We start from the raw sequence: 16,344 nt of genomic DNA, 5'->3' as shown, positions 1-16,344 counted from the left end.
AATTCTTTTTAATGCTGATTCCATTGAAAGACAGAAAAATCACTGAGATAGGAATAAATGCAGAAGAAATCATATCAAATAGGTATACTTCTATTTTATGTTACATTTATTTGAAAATACGTGTTATCAATTTTGAAGTCAGAACTTACAGCCAAGGATATATGGAAACCATTGGAGAACAAACATTAAGTACCAAAAACATCTGGCTTAAATTTAGTGATACATTTATTACTTAGCAGACTGTCTCCTGAGTTACTTCTGATGCATGTTGGTGTTTCTTATGGTTCACAGGTATTGGATCTTCTGATACTTATTTTTAACATCAAAATTTGGTATATTAATAAATTAAAGCTTATAGTCAATTGGTCTTTATGATGCCATGTAAAATTAAGCCCTTAAAATGCCTACAAAATTTTAAGTCCATATGGGACTACCAGCACAAGAGATCTAATTTAAAATTTTGATTTAGTTCATTATTTTATGATTATAAATATTTGAAGCATTTTCTTTTGCTGTTCAGCCCTATTTGAATTTTAGTAATTGTGCAGAATTATATCCGTTAGAAAAGTACTTCCTTCTTTGCTTAACCCTTTTATAATAACAGTGCATTCTAAATGTGGAGCTTTGTGATTATGGGGTGGAAAGTCAGTGGTTGAAGTACACTATAATTCCTTTTTTTCCTTCTGTAACTCTAATTTTTAGGCAGAAAGTTTCTGCATATTGATGTGAGTGCCAGGAAGTGAGTGTTTTATAAGAAGCGACTACTTAAATTTTTAGTGATAAAAGTACGTAGTTCTTTTAAGTTTTAACTTGTGTTTGATCTTGTGATTAAAGAGTTGATGTCTACTATTCCTGTGTCCTAATGAAGTACAGCGGTCTCTGTCTATAATTGGTGTTTTGATGTCTTTTCAGTCAGTAAAATAATGTTTTTAGTAGCCGTTAAAAAATTATAGTAGACTTCCCATTATAAAATGTTACTTTTTGCTTACAGTATTGGAATGTCATGTCTATCATATTTAAATATTTTACATAGTTTCTCCTCAACACTTTTTAAGTATAATAGAGTTCTTTTCCTTCTCTTACTCCCCACTCCCTTCCCTCCTTCCTCCTTCCTCTCCTGAAATAAATGGGATGATGTTCTTGATTTGACCAGTTAAACTCTAGCTATTATGCTAAGAAGATAATTCTGACTCTAAATAATAAACAGACAGTATTACCTGACCCTTCATGGGTAATTTGTTTTTATGTCCTCAGTTTTCTTTGAAGAACTGTAGAATAAAAGTTTTAAGAAAGCCACTGTTATGATTTTTTTTTTTTTTTTTTGAGACAGAGTCTCACTGTGTTGCCTGGGCTAGAGTGCCGTGGCATCAGCCTAGCTCACAGCAACCTCAAACTCCTGGGCTCAAGCAATCCTTCTGCCTCAGCCTCCCGGGTAGCTGGGACTACAGGCATGCGTCACCATGCCTTGTCCAGATAATTTCTTTGTATTTTTAGTAGAGACGGGGTCTCGCTCTTGCTCAGGCTGGTTTCGAACTCCAGAGCTCAAACAATCCGCCCGCCTCGGCCTCCCAGAGTGCTAGAATTACAGGCGTGAGTCACCACACCCGGCCTCCACTGTTATGTTTTCTATAGGAATGTGGTGAATTCATAATCTATTCTGTTATTCACTGGATTCTATATAAAACTCTAAGATAAATTTCTTTCTTTCTTTCTTCCTTTTTTTTTTTGAGGCAGAGTCTTGCTCTATTGCCTGGGCTAGAGTGCCATGGCATCAGCCTTGCTCACAGCAACCTCAAACTCCTGGGCTCAAGCGATCCTTCTGCCTCAGCCTCCCGAGTAGCTGGGACTAGAGGCATGCACCACCATGCCCTGCTAATTTTTTCTATATATTTTTAGTTGTACAGCTAATTTCTTTCTGTTTTTAGTAGCAACGGGATCTCACTCTTGCTCAGACTGGTCTTGAACTCCTGACCTTGAACGATCCTCCCGCCTCAGCCTCCCAGAGTGCTAGGATTACAGGCATCAGCCACCATGCCCAGCTAAGATAAATTTCTTCTAATATGAATCTCAGGAAAAGCACTGCCTATGTAGGAAAGTGTTATGTTTTAGTTTTTGTAATGAAATGTCTCCTTTTTCATTTTGTCAAATATAATTAACCCTTCTTATTTAGAGTGTCTTTTTGTCAGTGTTCAGATTCCACTTATTTTCTAAATAGGAACTTACTTTTAATGTTTCTTCTGATTCTATAAAGCCAGTGACTGTATATACTGGTATTTTTCACCCTTTTATAAATCTTTTCTCCACATTAAGCCTATTTCACAATCTTCATTTAGATATCTAATAGGCATCTTAAAAGTAAGATGGACAAAATTGATCTTCCTTTTTTCCTGCTCTCAAATCTGTTCTACATAATCTTCCCCATCTGAGTTAAGGGCACCTCCATCCTTCTTTTACTTAGGCCAAAATTCTTGGATTCATCTTTTATTCTTTTTAATCTCACATCCTACACTTGATTCATTAACTGATTTTGTTACCTACTAAAAAAATATATAGAATCGATTTATACCACCATCGTTGTTTGTTCCTAGTATAAGTTATCATTATCTTTTACTGTATAGTTACTATAGCCTCTACCTGTCTTAACCTCATCTCCTATTTAACTCTCCCCTTTGTTTACATTGATCTCCCTACTGTTTCTTGAAGATACCAGAAAGGTTCCTATTTCACAGCCTTTGTACTTGCTGTAAACATTTGTCTGGGATGTTCTTCTTTGAGCAATCCTGATGGCTTCCAGTCTGATTCAGGATTCTCTCAGAAATCACCTTATTAGTGAGGCTTTTCCTGACAAGCTGTGTATAAAACAGCAGAAAGTCCCCATCTCCCACTTAATTCCTTTATCTTCTTTGATCTTTCTTTGAAGCATTCAAATGGGCAATTCAATAGAAAGGTGAAGTGGGGCTAAATTAGCCTTAGAATGGAGGCTTCTCTAATCCTACCCTAAAAGAGCTTCACACTAAAATGCAAGTAACTTATCTGTTTGCCAGAAAAAAATGCAGCACTCTTTAAAGCAGGTTTTTCAACCTTGTCACTGATGACGTTTTGGGCAGGATAATTCTTTGTTTTAGGGGGCTGTCAGGTACACAGAAGATGTTAAGAAGCCTTCCTGATCTCTACTCAGTAAAAGTCGGTAGCATTCCCCAGTTGTGATAACCAAAAATGTCTCATGTCCTTTGGAAGGCAAAAATCACCCCTGGTGATTCACTGCTTTAAAGGATTACAAGAAAATTTAGCACTCTACAGCATCAGATAAAAATAGTTACTAGGTATATCAAGAATCAGAAACATGTGACCCATAATCTGGAGGAAAAATTTATTGATACACAGAGATAAAGTAATGATGGAATTAGCAGACAAGGATATTAAAATAGCTATAATAAAAATGCTCAAGGTTGTAATGGAAAATATGAACATAATGAGGTAAAAAAAAACCTATATATGTTTACCAGAGAAGGGGTAAAAAAAAAAAAGGGCAAAATAGAACTACTAGAGATGTAAAACACAATATCTGAAATGAATTTCTTCCTGTGAAATCTTAATAGTACACTAGACAATGTAGAAGTAAAGGTTGTTGAACTTGAAAATGTGACAGTAGAATATGTCCAAAATGAAGTACAAAGACCAAAAAGACTGCAAAAACTTCAAAAACTCCAGCAACTTGGGATAATTTTAAATGGCCTGGCATGTGTAGCTTAAGTCTCAGGAGGAGAGGGGAGAGAGGATGGGCAAAAGAAATATTTGAAGAAATAATGCTAAAAAATTTCCACATTTGAAGCAAGCTATAAATCCATAAATGCAAAAAGTATAAACATACACACAAAGCTTGGCACATCATAACTATGTGCTGAACACAGGGAATAAAGCAAAAATCCGAGAAGGAGCTAGGGGAGAAAAGGCACATCATGTAAAGAAGAATGAAGATAAGAATTCCACAGATTATCTTCAGAAACTGTGAATTACAAGACAGTGTCCTCAGAACCTATGTAAGGAAGAAGACAATGGAATGCTATGTTTAAAGTGTTGAAAGAAGAAAACCAGACAACCTAGAAGTCTATTTTCTGTGATAATAGCCTTCAGAGTAAAGTTAAGATTTTAAAAGTTTTTAGACAATAATAGCTGAGAGACTTCATTGCCTGCAAACAATACACTACAAAGAGGTATTAAAGGAAGTTCTTTGTGTAAAAGAAAAATCATACCACATGGAAACTTGAATCTACACAATGGAGAAAAGACTAGCAGAAATGTGGGTAGGTTAAAAAACCATTTTTTGTTTTAAAATTTCTTTAAGGATAATTGACCATTTAAGGCAAAAATAATAACATATTATGGGACTTATAAAGGTAAAGGTAAAATATGATAACAGTAACTCCAAACACAGACGAGGTGAAATGAAAGTGTACCCTTGTAGGGCTCTTACATTATATGCAAAATGGTATAATCTTATTTCAGTGTATATTTTGGTGAGTTAAAGATGCATACAGTCAGTCTTCTGTATCTGTGAATTCCACATTCATGGATTCAGCCTACTGTGGATTGAAAATATCAGGAAAAAAATTATACTGAACATGCATGGGCTTTTTTTCTTGTCATTCACTAAACAATACAGTATAACAACTATTTACATAGCACTTATATTCTATTAGGTATTAGAAGTAATCTAGAGATGATTTAAAGTATATAGGAGGATGTGTGTAGATTATATGCAAATACTAAGCCATTTTATATCAGGGACTTAAGCATTCAGAGATTTTGATATCCACAGGGGTCCTAGAACCCAATCCCCCATGGTCACAGAGGGATGATTGGATTGTAAAGCCTGGAGCAACTCCTCTAAGAAAATAAAACATTGAGGTTGTCTTGGTTGGTGCTGCTTTAACAGAATAGCTGAATTTGTTAATTTATGAACAACAGAAATTTATTTCTCATGATTTCGGAGGCTGAAAAGTCCTATCATCAAGGTGCCAGCAGGTTCGGTGTCTGGTGATGGCCTGGTTTTTGCTTTCAAGATGGCACCTTCTTTCTGTGTCTTTCAGAGGGGATAAATACCCTGTCCTCACATGGAAGAAGGGATAGAAGTGCAAAAGAAGTGATCTCACTCCCTCCAGACCTCTTATTAGGGCATAATCCATCCATGAGTTCAGAGCCCTTATGACCTCATCACCTCCTGAAGTCCCCACTTCTTAATACTATCACATTGGGTCTTAGGTTCTAGTATAGTGAATTTTTGGAGGGACACATGCATTCAAACTGTAGCAGAGGTATAGCTAATAAGTTGCTAATAAAATAGAATGCTAAGAAATACTTATGAAAAGACAAGAAAATAGAAAAAAGTAACAAAGGTCAGGCGGGGAAAATAGAAAACGAATAGCAAGATAATGGATTTAAATATCTGCATCACTAATTACATTAAATGTAAATGGTCTAAAAACTCCAACTGAAAGATCAAGATTGACAGATTGGATAATATGCTCTTTTTCAGAAACTCAGGTTAAAAGAAGGGTAGACAAAGACACTTTGTGCAATGTATAATAAATCTAGAATTGTTATATTAATATCAAAGCATATTGCAGGAAAAGAAATATTACCAGAGAATTAAAAAGGGGCATTTTATAATGATGTCAATTCATAAAAATTCTTTAGCAATTCTAAATATGTATAAGTGAGTAAGAACTTTAAAATGCATGAGACAGTAACAACTGAAAGAAATAGGTAAATCCACAAATAGACATAAATATGCATTTCTCAATAATTGATAGAACTAGTGGACAAAATAATTAGTATTTAATACACTTGGAAAACATTATTAACTAAGGGGACCTAATTGACATTTTCGTTGGACAGCAGTGGAATATACCTTCTTTCAAAGTGTGCATGCAATATTCACCAGATAAACCTTATGGTGGGGCATCAGATAAATCTCATCAGATTTAAAGGATTGAAATCAAACAGTATAGGTTTTGTGACCACACTGGACTTATTTTAGAAACAGATATTTGGGAAAACTTTATGTATTTGGAAATTAAGCAACACTTGTAAATAACCTATGGATTAAAGAAGAAATTGTAAGGGAAATTCGAACAGTTTTTGATATAAATAACATGTAAATGCAACATATCAAAATTTGGAATACAGGTAGAGCAGCATATACAGGGAAATTTATAGGTTTAAATGCTGATATTAGGAAAGCAGGAAAGATGAAAATCAGTCTAAGCTTTTATCTTAAACTAGAAAAAGATGAGCAAAGTAAACCTGAAATAATTAGAAGGAAGAAATAATAGGAGCAGAAAAGTGGGCTCTTATTATTTGATCTCAGCAAGTTCAAAAGTTGAGTTTTTTCAAATGATAAAAAAATTGATAAAGTCCTAACAAGACAGATCAAAGCAAAAGGAGAAAAAATGCAAATTACTAGTATCAGACATGAATGAAGAGATATCACAGATCAGACATTAGAAGAGTAATAAGGAAATATGCTCATAAAGTTGACAGTTGAGATGCACAAATTCCTTGAAAAGTACTGTTTACCAAAGCAGGCATAGAAAAAATATATGTTCTAAATAGTCTCTATAAAAGAAATTGAATTCATTATCAAAAATTTTCACATAAGGAAAATTCCCTACTTAGGTCGTTTCGAACTGGTGAATTTTATGAAGCATTTAATCTTCTACAGATTCTTTCAAATTTCTATATAACCTTGATATCAAAACTTCATGAAGCCATTGTAAAAGAAGGAATTATAGGCCACTATCTCTCATGAACATAAACACAGATATCCTTAAAGTATTAGTATGCCAAATTCAGCAAAATATGTAAAGGTTAATAAAGTCATGACTAGTGGAGTCTATCCTACACATGCAGTATTGGTTTAAAAAGTCTGTGTGATCCACCATATTAACAGTTTACCAGTGGAAAACCAATAGATGCAGAAAGAGAATTTACATATTCAATACTTATGATGAAAATGCTCCATAATAGTAACAGAAGGGAACTTTCAAAATTGATAAAGTTCATCTATGAAAAACCTGGAGCTAACTAACATTTTTAATGGTGTATACATAGTAGTATATCTGTACAGTGGAATACTAATCAGTAAGAAGGAATGAAGTATGTATACATGCAATAGCATGGATGAATCTTATGTATTCTGTGTAGCAAAAGAAGTAGACATAAAAGACTCATGTACTATATGATTGAATTTATTTGACAAAGGGCACATTTATAGTGACAGAATGAAGATCAGAAATCTCTGGAAGCTTGGGATAGAAAGGACTGACTGGGATGGTGTACAAGTATTGTTTTGGGGGTGGCAGAATTATTCTGTATTTGATTGTTATGGTTCCATTTGTCAAAAATTATTGAAGTGTCCATTTAAAATGGGTTCACTTAATTGTATGTAAACATTCTCTCAATAAAATTAAATTAGAAATATGTTACAAAACTATGTATCTTCTCCCTTTCTCTTCTGGGTGGCTTAGGTTAATATTGAAAGTGGTTAGAGTAGATCACTACATATTTCTTAAGTTAATAAAACTTGTTTCTGTAAACCACCTCTAAAATTCTCACGTTTGAAGGCTTTTGTGGGTTGAGGCATTATATTGAAAGTGTTTAAGAACTTCAATTTAGTGGAGTCATTTAGAATTCAGTTCAAATGTTAGCTTTGTTACTTACTGCTTATAGGTACTTGGGAAAATTCTTACCGTATCTTTATTCCAGTTTACTTATTTGTAAAATGAGGAGTAATACTGCTTAATGTTAAGAAGCCCGTGGATGGCTATGAAAATTAGATAATTCAAGTACAGTGCTTAGCAAAGTGCCTGGCACCAAATTATCCCCATATAATGGTAACTCCTATTTTTATTACCCTTGTTAACGTTCTTACTGTTATACTTCAACAGATTGCCTTTGTTTGATGAACAGATACCATGTTTTTCTTCACCCCTTACCCCAATCTGAAATGTTTCTGAAATTTTCTTGGATGATTTACTCCAGAACTTTCTTTCTTAGATTATAAGGCTCTTTGAGAATCTGATAAAAGCTGTACCTCTTTTACCCAGAAAAATGTACTGAAAACAATATTCCCAGTTTTTATATTCAGATATACACCATAATTTTGATCAGATTGAATCACATCTTTTAAAAATGGTTGTACTTTGACTCTTTAATGTTTCAGTCTTACATTATATCATCTGGCTAAAAGCTGTACATTTGATATGCTCTTGTTAAGGACTTTGTAAAATGATATGATTTCCTGGATTCCTTAATTAGTGTTTTACTAATTAAATATACCTAAAATTGTTATTGTTTTGAACAAAAAAGGTGCATCTTACTCTTTTGGATATTTCAGTACTCAGTCATTTATTATTTTTATTCTACCATTTTTTGTTAGGTATATAAAATATAGATATTACGGAAGGTAATGTCAAGATTTTTGTAATTCTAGGTGTCATTCTTCAAAAACAAATTATTCTTTCAGAAACTATTTTGACTGGGCCTACTTCACCTTTACCCTCTCCCGGGAATGGGAGTGAAACTGCACCTGGATCAATTACACAACCAAAGAAAATTCGAGGAATTGGATTTGGAGATATTTTTAAAGAAGGCTCTGTGAAACTTAGGACAAGAACATCCAGTAGTGAAACAGAAGAGAAGAAAACAGATAAGGTGGTAATGATGAATTTAACTTAGAATAACTCCACTTGTTTTCTCATTAAACATTTTTGAAAATGTAAAAGTCAGTTTGCAACTCTGGTACATTTCCTTTTTTGAGATCGATAGTAATTTGTTATGAATGAGAAGGCTGTGAGAAATTGTTTTCTGTCCACATTTGCAGTGATTAATGTTCATGTCTGAATCATGTAAAATTAGAATGCTTGTTTCTTGCTAAATTTAACACAAACTTTTCTTAGTAGAAGGTTTAGGTTTTTTTAGTTATCACAGTGTAAATAAAAATAAAGGGAAGTTTTTTTTCCTTTTTTAAGCTAAGATTTTACATTTTTTCCTTTAATTTGAAGTAGACCTAAAATGGTCTGCTTTAAAGTAAATTAACGAGGTATTAAGTTACTTAGACACTATTTAACTTTCCTCTGGATTGTCAATACTGGTTAAATTTACTAATCTCCCTCTTTGAATGTGTGGATAATTTTATTTTCTATTAGTATTTTACTGATGATACGAAATGAAACAAAGTGAATCATAAATTATAAGATCTAATAAGAGGCTTTAATGTAAAACCTTAAGCTTTTGTTGGTAAAATAGCTGTAATTTCTTTAGAACATTTTTTCATAATTGTTCCTGGTATCATTCCCTTGGAGATCCAGACTTAATATTTACTTCAGATAGGAGGCTTTTCCCTTGACATTCAGGGGAAAACACTATAGTTCTCATTGGTCTCTCTTTAACTCTTAAGAACTTAAAATATTTCAGTATTTATTTGCTTAGTTTAGTTACATTTCATTTATAAGGCAGTGTTTTGGTTAGTGAAATCATATTCTGGTTTCCTCCTGAGGTGAGTGGTTTCAACATCCCCACCCCGCCACCCCCAGCTTGCTGCATATTTTCCCATGTAATAGTGAGAAGTTGGGTTCAGGGAAGAGAACTTTCATTTTCTACCCTACACATTTCTGGCTCTGAGACTGTCTGGCATTAAGATTATGGGGTCTGATTGATTCTTGGTTTTTAAAGGTAAAGATTGGAATTTTTGTGGTGTTTGGAATGGTGCTCTACAGCCATATAGCAGGACCACTGGAGAAGCAATTCTCTTGCATTATGGACATTAGACTAGATGATCTTGTGCCCATTCCAACTCTAAAGCTTATGATTGTATTAAATAACTTTATTTCATTAATGATTCTATTAGTAATTTTTCAATCATCATTGATAATGTCCACCACTCAGAGTTATTATTAGTGAGGGTAGTCTCAGGGTTACCCTATATGATGGCCTTGTGAGGCTTGCTTTGATTACTGAATAAAGTAGGGGGCACATTTGCTATGTCCGTCGGTGACACCAGATTAGAAGATATAGTGGTTAGAATTGGGAGGAATTAAAGTGAGTATATTAGAAGATAAAAACAGAAAACACAATGGTAGGTAAATTAGCAATGTGTTCAGATTTTTAACTAATAAAATCTAAGGTCAAATGAACTGTTGTTTCTGGGAACAGAACTCAAGGAAACAATAGTGTAAGTTAGATAGTAGGACTTTGTTTAGTCAATAAACATAGAAAAATGTCTAGTAGATTAGTTAAAATGGTTGTAACATTACATAAATGTTTTCATTCAGATAACAATGACGTGTAAAGAGTACTTTTTTCTCCTCTATCTCATTTTAAGGTTAAATTTGGTGCTATTAAGAGCTCACTTTCTGGAATCAGACTTTCTGGGTTCAAATGTAGGCTCTACTACTAAGTTCCTGTTATTGTGGGCATATTACTTAACTGCTTTCTAATCTATAAAGGGGGTGAATAATAGTGCCTACTTAGTGCAGATAGTTAAGAGGATTACATTATAATGTATATAAAGTGTTTAGCTCAGAGATTGGTACATAGTAAATTCTCAAATGCTATCATTCTTATTTATTTTAGAGATTCTAAAATTAAATCACAATAATGTATTAGGGCATCTGAGTATGTTTATTATCTTTAAGATAAGGGGTTTTAAAAATTAGTAGTTCTGAGCTATCATTTAAAGAATTTAAAGAATTTCTGAGATCTTTATCTTTTTCATTGCTGAGTTTTTATTTACATTATTATCCTAGCTTTAAATATCATTAGGAAAAGCTGGAAAACTAAATGGAAACTTTAAAATATTATCTTTATTCTAACTTAAAATAGTTGATGCCATCCTTTTCTATTACAGCCTTTAATCATGCAGTCAGGATCCAAAACTCAGAATGTGGACATAACAAAAATAGACACCGAAGGTAAAATTAAGGGTAAGTTTTTGAATAAAAATTTCATGTTGAGAATAGTAGAAACATACACTAGACTTGTTGAAGGCATTTGTTACACTGTATTACTTGATCAGAATATTAAATACTAGTAGATGTAAGTATCATGAGGTCAAGGGTTTTGGTATACTTCATTCACTGACGTATCCCCTTGCAGTTAGAACTGCTCCAAGAACATAGAAGGCACTTAATAAATATTTGAATGACTGATTAATGACATTGTTACTTAACATACAGTATTGACTATAATTTTTTTTTTTTTTTTGAGACAGAGTCTGGCTCTGTTGCCTGGGCTAGAGTGCTGTGGCATCAGCCTAGCTCACAGCAACCTCAAACTCCTGGGCTGGAGCGATCCTACTGCCTCAGCCTCCCCAGTAGCTGGGACTACAGGCATGCGCCACCATGCCCAGCTAATTTTTTCTATACATATTTTTAGTCGTCCAGATAATTTCTTTCTATTTTCAGTAGAGACGGGGTCTTGCTCTTGCTCAGGCTGGTCTCGATCTCCTGAGCTCAAACGATCTGCCCGCCTCGGCCTCCCAGAGTGCTAGGATTACAGGCGTGAGCCACTGTGCCCGGCCTGACTATAAGTTTTAAATTTTAAAATTTAAAGATGAATTATCACACAAATGATTAAGTTTAATAACTTGTAGTATACATGGCACAAAAGAGAGGCTTAAGACGTATTTATTGAATGAATCAATTTGTGTAAGCCACATTATTTATATTCTTTATTTCAGCTAAGGAATATTGTAGGACATTATTTGCCTATGAAGGTACTAATGAAGATGAACTTACTTTTAAAGAGGGGGATATAATTCATTTGATAAGTAAGGTAAGTTATTTCTTAATTTCTCAGTGAATTGTTTCTTTATAGAAATATTTTTCAAAAGTCTTGTATTTCCCCCTAGAATGTAAGCTGTAGAAGACCTGAGACTTTAACTTGTTGTTTCTGGGTCCTGAGAACCTGGCACATAATAAGTGCTCAGAAACTTTTTTTTTTTTTTTTTTTTTTTTTTAAGCGAGCTTTTATTGTTTGTGTTTGTTATAATAGATGAATTGGGAATTATTTGTAACCGTTAATCAGACTGTTTTTTTTCTATATTAACCCCATCTTCCCAGGTTTTTATCTTCACTTATGTTCCCCCTCATTCAATTTTTTCCCTCATCTATTGTTTGGAGCCTTGTTTTGTAATATAAAAATAAAAAGAGGAAAAATAGGGAAACAACCTAAATGTTCATCAATATGTAAATGATTATGAAACTCTTGATACTGTGGGAAATGATGTAGCTATTTCAAAGAATGAACTGAATATAACTTGAAATGAATTCTAAGGCAAAATAAAGAAACCCAGCAGCATTTGAGTGTGGGCACAATTCCATAGTAACTATGTATAATATAGGAAAATTATAAACATTTTGTTTTTGCTATAACCCTATAGAATAATTTTTGAAAATTTTTCCTTTGTTTCAGATTGACTTTGTTCTCAGATGGCTTAGTGCAGATAACTTTTTAAAAATAATTTTTATTGTGTATACTTAAAATATATAGCATGATATGGGATACATAGAGGTAGTAAAAAGGTTACTATAATAGTGAAACAAATTAACATATCTATCATTTCACATGATTAGCAATACTTTTGTTTTTATGGCAAGAGCAGCTAAAATCTGGTCATTTAGAAGGAATCTCATAAATGTATGCAATTTTTAATATTCATATAGTTTGAACGGATAACATCTAATTTTTCATGCAAGAATGAGTATTTGAAAGAAACTTAGAAGATATTGTTAATTTTTAAAGCAACTGAATAATGTGATTAATTTTTACTATATAAAGTGTCAAGGATGTTAAGAAAGATACAGTTTGGAAATTCATATTCTCTTTCTCCACCTTTTCTCTCCCACTTCTTTTCCTTTTATCTTTCTCCTCTTCCTTTGTGAACTTTTAATATTGTAAGTAGAACTTTAAAATTGACTTATTTTAAAAAATTAAACCTAATTTTGTAACTACTGCTCAAAGTAATATGTGGGGAATATATTCTTTTAGGAGGACATTATGATCTGTTTAGGTTGGTTTTTTTCTTGTAAAAATAATGGAATTTAGTATTATCCTGTTTTGTTGTAAACTCTGTCCTCATATCTTAATTATTTTGTTTTGCTTTTTAGGATACTGGAGAAGCTGGCTGGTGGAAAGGTGAACTTAATGGTAAAGAAGGAGTATTTCCAGACAATTTTGCTGTTCAGATAAATGAACTGGATAAAGATTTTCCAGTAAGCTTTTCTTTTTCATTGATGATAATACTTGAAAAAACATTCTGCCAATATTATTTGGAAAACAAGTTTTTTGCATTATTAGTGAATCATTTTTATGAAGGAGTTTCAGATTTATGTATCCAGGTAAAAGTTATTTGAATTATAATAAAACAAAATGTTTCAGTTCTGTGCCTTTATTCCTGCTCTCCTGAGTATACTGAAAAATAGCCATAGCCTTCTTTATTTTATAATTTTTTTTTTTTTTAAAAAAGGTTGGCCATACTAGTTGGATTAATTAGTACTTTCCTGGGAGAAATTGTATTATTTAATATTGTTCAAAGCTTTAGTTTATTTTAAGGTATTGATAATATTATTACTCTGTTAGTGTGCTTTTGGAAGGGCAAGAAGCAGAGTCTTTGCTGCCTTACAGGATTTAATATTTCTATGTCACTTCTCAGAATAAAGTGAGGCTGAGTCATTCATCAGTGGTCTTTTGGCTTTCTACAACTTGATCCTCTTTTTCCCCATGGATTGGGGTCTAATTGAGGTTTTAAAATAAAGGGATAGAGAGTTAGTAGAAGCACACAACAGGACAGACTACCATATTTGATTTAAGCCACTGCAGAACTCTCTAACTTTTGCAATCTTTCGTTTAAGTAAATTATTGGATATTTATTCTATGGAAGCTTAGGCTCTCCAAGGCCTTTCTTCTACTAGATTGCATTTAGCATTGACTTAGCTTTTATATGCTTTATATTTATACCTTTCTTAAGGAATACTTTTTTTCCTGCTTTTATTATGTATTTATACATTATTGCTTATCAGTTATTCTTGATTTGGAAAAAACCAAATTCATATACTTGGAGTGTCTCAGTTTTTTTTAAGTATTAAAGTAAGTCTTAAAAATGAGTGAATGCATATAAATTGACGAAGAACAGGCCTTTGTCTTTAACCTTCCCTTTGAGAGTTCTGAAGAATTAAGAGTGAAAGCTGAGTCTGTTTATTGCTACTCTTTTTTTTTTTTTTTTAAAAAAAAAAACAAGATCTCTGTCTTCCTTGTCCTGCCAGACCCTCCTCCTCCCTCCCTGTCCTCCACCCTCAGCTTTGAAAGAGGAGTAAAATGGTGCTTAGGAATCTTAAACGAGGGGAGGCAGGGGAGAACATTTTTGCTCATTAATATTTTTTAGGTTTATCCAATCCAGTGATATTTTTTGGAATATTTGACTGAATTTTGATCAGGGAGGATATTTGTTCTAGTGAAATAAGTTTTTTGTCAGTGACCTCTTGTGGAGTTTGAGGATAGTAGCATTTTATAATTTTTGGCAAGAATGGAATGAGGAGAAACATTCACATAATTTCGATTATTAATAATCAGAATTTATTTTAGTCATAAGTATTTATATGTAACCAGTCAGTCATTTGTTGCTGTTGTTATTTTAACAGAAACCAAAGAAACCACCACCTCCTGCTAAGGGTCCAGGTATGTAAGAGACACATTATTCAGTTAGCTATTTTTAATATTTTAAAATCTAAAATGATATAATGTGCTCAGAAACTTGTTCTTTTTTTTTTTTTTTTTTTTTTTTTAAGCGAGCTTTTATTGTTTGTGTTTGTTATAATAGATGAATTGGGAATTATTTGTAACCGTTAATCAGACTGTTTTTTTTCTATATTAACCCCATCTTCCCAGGTTTTTATCTTCACTTATGTTCCCCCTCATTCAATTTTTTCCCTCATCTATTGTTTGGAGCCTTGTTTTGTAATATAAAAATAAAAAGAGGAAAAATAGGGAAACAACCTAAATGTTCATCAATATGTAAATGATTATGAAACTCTTGATACTGTGGGAAATGATGTAGCTATTTCAAAGAATGAACTGAATATAACTTGAAATGAATTCTAAGGCAAAATAAAGAAACCCAGCAGCATTTGAGTGTGGGCACAATTCCATAGTAACTATGTATAATATAGGAAAATTATAAACATTTTGTTTTTGCTATAACCCTATAGAATAATTTTTGAAAATTTTTCCTTTGTTTCAGATTGACTTTGTTCTCAGATGGCTTAGTGCAGATAACTTTTTAAAAATAATTTTTATTGTGTATACTTAAAATATATAGCATGATATGGGATACATAGAGGTAGTAAAAAGGTTACTATAATAGTGAAACAAATTAACATATCTATCATTTCACATGATTAGCAATACTTTTGTTTTTATGGCAAGAGCAGCTAAAATCTGGTCATTTAGAAGGAATCTCATAAATGTATGCAATTTTTAATATTCATATAGTTTGAACGGATAACATCTAATTTTTCATGCAAGAATGAGTATTTGAAAGAAACTTAGAAGATATTGTTAATTTTTAAAGCAACTGAATAATGTGATTAATTTTTACTATATAAAGTGTCAAGGATGTTAAGAAAGATACAGTTTGGAAATTCATATTCTCTTTCTCCACCTTTTCTCTCCCACTTCTTTTCCTTTTATCTTTCTCCTCTTCCTTTGTGAACTTTTAATATTGTAAGTAGAACTTTAAAATTGACTTATTTTAAAAAATTAAACCTAATTTTGTAACTACTGCTCAAAGTAATATGTGGGGAATATATTCTTTTAGGAGGACATTATGATCTGTTTAGGTTGGTTTTTTTCTTGTAAAAATAATGGAATTTAGTATTATCCTGTTTTGTTGTAAACTCTGTCCTCATATCTTAATTATTTTGTTTTGCTTTTTAGGATACTGGAGAAGCTGGCTGGTGGAAAGGTGAACTTAATGGTAAAGAAGGAGTATTTCCAGACAATTTTGCTGTTCAGATAAATGAACTGGATAAAGATTTTCCAGTAAGCTTTTCTTTTTCATTGATGATAATACTTGAAAAAACATTCTGCCAATATTATTTGGAAAACAAGTTTTTTGCATTATTAGTGAATCATTTTTATGAAGGAGTTTCAGATTTATGTATCCAGGTAAAAGTTATTTGAATTATAATAAAACAAAATGTTTCAGTTCTGTGCCTTTATTCCTGCTCTCCTGAGTATACTGAAAAATAGCCATAGCCTTCTTTATTTTATAATTTTTTTTTTTTT

The 16,344-nt window shown here is 32.5% G+C and overlaps 1 protein-coding gene across 1 annotated transcript in view; it reads left to right on the top strand.

The window, feature by feature from the left end:
• Positions 1-16,344, top strand: part of CD2AP (CD2-associated protein) — a gene marked incomplete at its 3' end in the record, with an annotated part of 120,353 nt that overhangs the window by 60,692 nt on the left and 43,317 nt on the right. Inside the window, exons 6-10 of the mRNA XM_012664643.1 lie at positions 8,528-8,715; positions 10,910-10,985; positions 11,741-11,835; positions 13,170-13,274; positions 14,700-14,736. Of these exons, the coding sequence (XP_012520097.1) occupies positions 8,528-8,715; positions 10,910-10,985; positions 11,741-11,835; positions 13,170-13,274; positions 14,700-14,736 (501 nt within the window). The remainder of the gene's footprint in view (positions 1-8,527; positions 8,716-10,909; positions 10,986-11,740; positions 11,836-13,169; positions 13,275-14,699; positions 14,737-16,344) is intronic.

Source organism: Propithecus coquereli, unplaced genomic scaffold (genome assembly GCF_000956105.1).
Source record: "Propithecus coquereli isolate 6110/MARCELLA unplaced genomic scaffold, Pcoq_1.0 Scaffold90, whole genome shotgun sequence".
Taxonomy (NCBI): Eukaryota; Metazoa; Chordata; class Mammalia; order Primates; family Indriidae; genus Propithecus; species Propithecus coquereli.
The sequence above is the reverse complement of the archived record's forward strand: the minus strand, read 5'-3'. Positions and strand labels throughout refer to the sequence as shown.